This window comes from Sapajus apella, unplaced genomic scaffold (assembly GCF_009761245.1).
Source record: "Sapajus apella isolate SASKATOON/1434 unplaced genomic scaffold, GSC_monkey_1.0 scaffold126, whole genome shotgun sequence".
NCBI classification, from domain to species: Eukaryota; Metazoa; Chordata; class Mammalia; order Primates; family Cebidae; genus Sapajus; species Sapajus apella.
Genome location: NW_022437066.1, coordinates 2,295,227 through 2,299,591, shown reverse-complemented (window position 1 = coordinate 2,299,591; position 4,365 = coordinate 2,295,227). Strand labels below are relative to the sequence as shown.

At 65.3% G+C, this 4,365-nt stretch overlaps 1 protein-coding gene across 1 annotated transcript in view; it reads left to right on the top strand.

Annotated features, from left to right (window-relative positions):
- The window catches only part of KCNT1 (potassium sodium-activated channel subfamily T member 1), a 51,849-nt gene that overhangs the window by 27,213 nt on the left and 20,271 nt on the right, over nucleotides 1-4,365 (top strand). Inside the window, 5 exon segments of the mRNA XM_032261924.1 lie at nucleotides 2,035-2,098; nucleotides 2,253-2,361; nucleotides 3,014-3,122; nucleotides 3,373-3,522; nucleotides 3,881-4,119. Of these exon segments, the coding sequence (XP_032117815.1) occupies nucleotides 2,035-2,098; nucleotides 2,253-2,361; nucleotides 3,014-3,122; nucleotides 3,373-3,522; nucleotides 3,881-4,119 (671 nt within the window).

Below are 4,365 nucleotides of genomic sequence, written 5' to 3'. Positions count from 1 at the left end.
TGGACTCTCTGGGGTGGACTCTCTGGGGTGGACCATCTAAGGTGGACAGTCTGGGGTGGACTCTCTGGGGTGGACCACCTGGGGCATCTTGCAGCTTCTCTGGCTCAGGTTCCAAGCCCAGATGAGCAGGACCCTGCAGCCAGGCCCCTTGTTCCTGCCCCACACCCACTGTGGAGCAGCCTGGGCAAGCCGCCCCAGCTGAGTCTCCGTCTCCCTCTTGCAGGATGAGGGCAGCCTGTGCAAACTCCACCCTCCTCTGCTCCAAGTCTAGGGAAATTTTTTCTTTTTTTTTTTTCCTCAACATCTCCTTCTTAAATTTAGGGAAATTTTCTTTGTCAAGTTCTGCAGAGGCTCGAAATAGAGCAGGGGCGGGAGAGTCGGCTGCTGTGAGTCAAGGTGGGAGAATGGGGGCTGCAGATGGAGCTTCCTTTCAAAGACAGATTGGCAGAGTGACAGGGTAACAAGAGCGTATTGTTACCTGGAACTTTCCAGAATGTGTTGGTGCACTTTCTGGGACACTCCCCGGAAACTGCTCCTGGCAGCGTTTTCATTCCAGGAGGCTGGATGTGTCCTTAGTGGCCCAGGGTCTCTCTCCATCGCTCCCCTCCCCTGCCATGTCCAGAGCCCTAAGCTGGGGCCCACTGGCTATAGAACACTGTCTGTTTTGTGATCCTGTCCCCAGCACACAGGTTAACACAACTGCTTGGGCCCAGGGAGTGGGGAGAGGGCAGGCGCATAGGCCATGCCCGCCAGACAGGGAAGAGCCCAGGGCTGTGGGTGCGGGGCCTGGGCCCCTGCAGAGCAGACAGTGATGCCAGTGATGAGGTGGGACACCCTGCCCTGAGAGGAGGCGACAGCTTCTCAGATGACATCTCATAAGTACTGGTCAGTTTCTGCAGCTGGGCTTTGGGGAGACCATGGAGAGGCTGGAAGTGATCACCCAGGTGTTCAGACCACAGGGTGGCCAGGACAGGGAGAGGACAGTGTCTCTGCCCCTAATTTCCTCCCTCCCTTTTGTACCCCAGCCCAGCCCTGGGTGAATAGCTAATGGCAACATGTAAGATGGGCACCCAAGAAGCCGGTGCCCAGATCAGGTCAGCTGCCCTGGTGCCCACGTAACTGGCACACAGTGAGGTGGGGTCTCCACCAGGCCTGCTCCTGCCAACCATGGACCCCCAGCCTCTGACAGCTGGGAGTGTGGACAAATCCAGGCAGCCCCGCGCCAGCAGAGCCCCCTCCCAGACCTCCCAACGCCCCTCCTACCTGGGCCACCTCAGGAGCAAGCTGGGGGGAAGCTTCAGAGAACACGGCTCGGGGGAGGAAGAGCAGGCACTGCCTCAGGAAGCGCCGTGGGCTCCCCACTCAGGGCTGTGGCTGGGAGAAACTGTCAGCCAGCGTCTCCAGGACATACTGCCTGTGGCATCTGCCCCCCAGCGCCCACCTGCTATCAGCCTGCACAGGCTCAGGGGACAGACCTGGGTCCTGTGCCTTCTCAAGTGTCAGAGCTTGGAGTCTCCCTAGGGTGTCCGGGAGTCCTGACCCAGCTCAGAGCCTGTCAGGGAGGGGCCAGGGAGTCTAGAGAGGCCCAGGATGCCTGGGGGGGTCACTGGGATACCTGGGCAGGGTGTACAGGGATGCCTGCTGGTGGAGGGTGCACAAAGATGCCCACCAGGGGGCGCTGTGATGCAGGTGGGTGGGGAGGGTACCGGGATGTCCACTGAGGGGGCACTGTGATGCCTGACCAGCAGGGAGCAGGGGCCTCCTGCCCGCCCGCCATCCTCCCCACCCGCCCACTGTCCTCCCTGCTGGCCCTCCGTCCTCCCTACCCACCCGCCGTCCTCCCCGCCCGCCCGCCGTTATCCCCGCCTGCCATCCTGCCATCCTCCCATCCTCCCAAAATCTTCCTACACACCTGCTGCACCGACCTCCTCCCGGGGGAGCCCTCCCCTCCCCACCTCACCTTCACCCCCGCCCCCCCAGCTGTGCTGCCCGCCTCCCCTGCTCCACCCTCGCTCAGGCCCTGGTGTGTTGCAGGATGGACAATGGGGAGGCCTGCTTCATTCTCAGCAGCAGGAACGAGGTGGACCGCACAGCAGCAGTGAGTGAGGCTGAGGCCCCACCTGGGCGGAAAGGGCACCGTGGGGTGGGGAATCGGGGTCCCGGAGGGAAGAGACCTGCCCCAGGCTGCTGGTGCCACCCAGCGACCCACAGACGCCAGCCCTCCTGCACTGACCAACCACCCACCCCACCAGGACCACCAGACCATCCTGCGTGCCTGGGCCGTGAAGGACTTCGCCCCCAACTGTCCCCTCTATGTCCAGATTCTCAAGCCTGAAAACAAGTTTCACGTCAAGTTCGCTGGTGCGTCTGGGGCAGGGCGTGTGTGCGCGCAGCTGGGCACACGGTGTGGGGAACGGGAGGGGCTGGCCTGGAGCCCCTCACACAAGCACACCAGGAGGTGCTGGAGGGGACGGTGGACCTCATCCTCACCGCACACAAGAAGCGGGCTATGAGGTCTGAGCTCTTCATATGAACAGTCTTCCACTGGGGCCCTGGGGTCAGTGAAGGCAGCGTCAGAGTCAGGTGGGGACAGGAGCACCATCTGATGAGCACCTCTACGGGCAGGGCCCACACTGGGCCCTCCGGGGGCAGGGGGCAGGGCCCACTCAGGGTGCCTGAGAGAAAGTGGACAGGGCCCACACGGGGTGCCCCAGGGACAGGGCTAGGGTCCACATGGCGTGCACGGGACCCACCCAGCCCTGGAGCTCCTTGTTGAGCTGGAGAGAGGCACGGGAATGGTAGGAGGTCCACAGAGGCTCAGGCCAAGTAACTATTGGTGTCCAGAGACACTCGAGGTGGAGATGCTGGAGCTGGACAGCAGACACGTGGGGGCTCCAGGGGGGCACCAGGTGAGGGCGTGTCTGCACAGCCCCTTCAGGAAGGGGGCAGGTGCTGTGGGGGAGGAGAGAGGCGGCAGGGTGGCAAGTGAACCGGCCTCCTCTCCTGCCTGCAGACCACGTGGTGTGTGAGGAGGAGTGCAAGTATGCCATGCTGGCGCTCAACTGCATCTGCCCGGCCACCTCCACCCTCATCACCCTGCTGGTGCACACGTCCCGCGGCCAGTGAGTGCCCCGTGCCCCGCGGGACCGACCTCCATGGCCCGGCCGGCGCAGGGAGACAAGGCAGGGCCTGCGTGGGGGCGGGGACGGGCTTCCCGGAGGAGGGGCTCGTGGTGGGGCGCGCGGCGGGCAAAAGTCCCGCACAGGGAGGGGTCCAGCCAGGGGAAGTGGAGGGTCCGCCGGAGACCCGGCCGCGCAGGAGGGGCAGCCACGGCCGAGGGTGACGGTCCCCTGGTCCCGCTCCGGCCCGCAGGGAGGGACAGGAGTCCCCGGAGCAGTGGCAGCGCATGTACGGGCGCTGCTCCGGCAACGAGGTGTACCACATCCGCATGGGCGACAGCAAGTTCTTCCGCGAGTACGAGGGCAAGAGCTTCACCTACGCGGCCTTCCACGCCCACAAGAAGTAAGGCCAGGCTGCGCCCGGAGGGCTGGCGCTCACCCGCCCCGTCAGGCAGGGGTGGCCCTGGGGCGGCGCAGCCAGTCATCCTGCCTGGCCAGGCGGCCGCAGGGCTGGGCTCCGGGTCCACATGAAAACCTGCCACACTCCTCCCTGAGGCTCCTCCCTGGCTCGTGGGCCGCTCCCAGCTCTCTGGTCCCCAACACTCCTGGGACAGGAGAGCTCGGCCAAGGGCCCTGACCTCAGATGGCCTCCAGGAGGAAGACGGAGGAGCTCGGGCGTAGGGGGGGGAGACTCTGGTGATTCGCAGGCAGGGAGCGGGACGGGGCGCGGCGGTGCCTGCAGCTGTGGTGCCCCCGCCCAGGTACGGTGTGTGCCTCATCGGGCTGAAGCGGGAGGACAACAAGAGCATCCTGTTGAACCCGGGGCCGCGGCACATCCTGGCCGCCTCCGACACCTGCTTCTACATCAACATCACCAAGGAGGAGAACTCGGCCTTCATCTTCAAGCAGGAGGAGAAGCGGAAGAAGAGGGCGTTCTCGGGGCAGGGGCTGCACGAGGGTCCGGCCCGCCTGCCCGTGCACAGCATCATCGCCTCCATGGGTGAGCCAGGGCCTGTGCGCGGGGCTCCCTGGGCTTGCTCCTCCAGGGCCTGGCTGCCCCTGCGCCAGGTGGGGTGGGGCGGGGTGGGGCGGGGCAGGAGACCGGGTGGGGCGGGGCCTGAGACCAGGTGGGGCGGGGCCTGAGACCGGGTGAAGTGGGCCTGAGACCGGGTGGGGCGGGGCCTGAGACCAGGTTAAGTGGGCCTGAGACCAGGTGAAGTGGGCCTGAGACCAGGTGGGGCGGGGC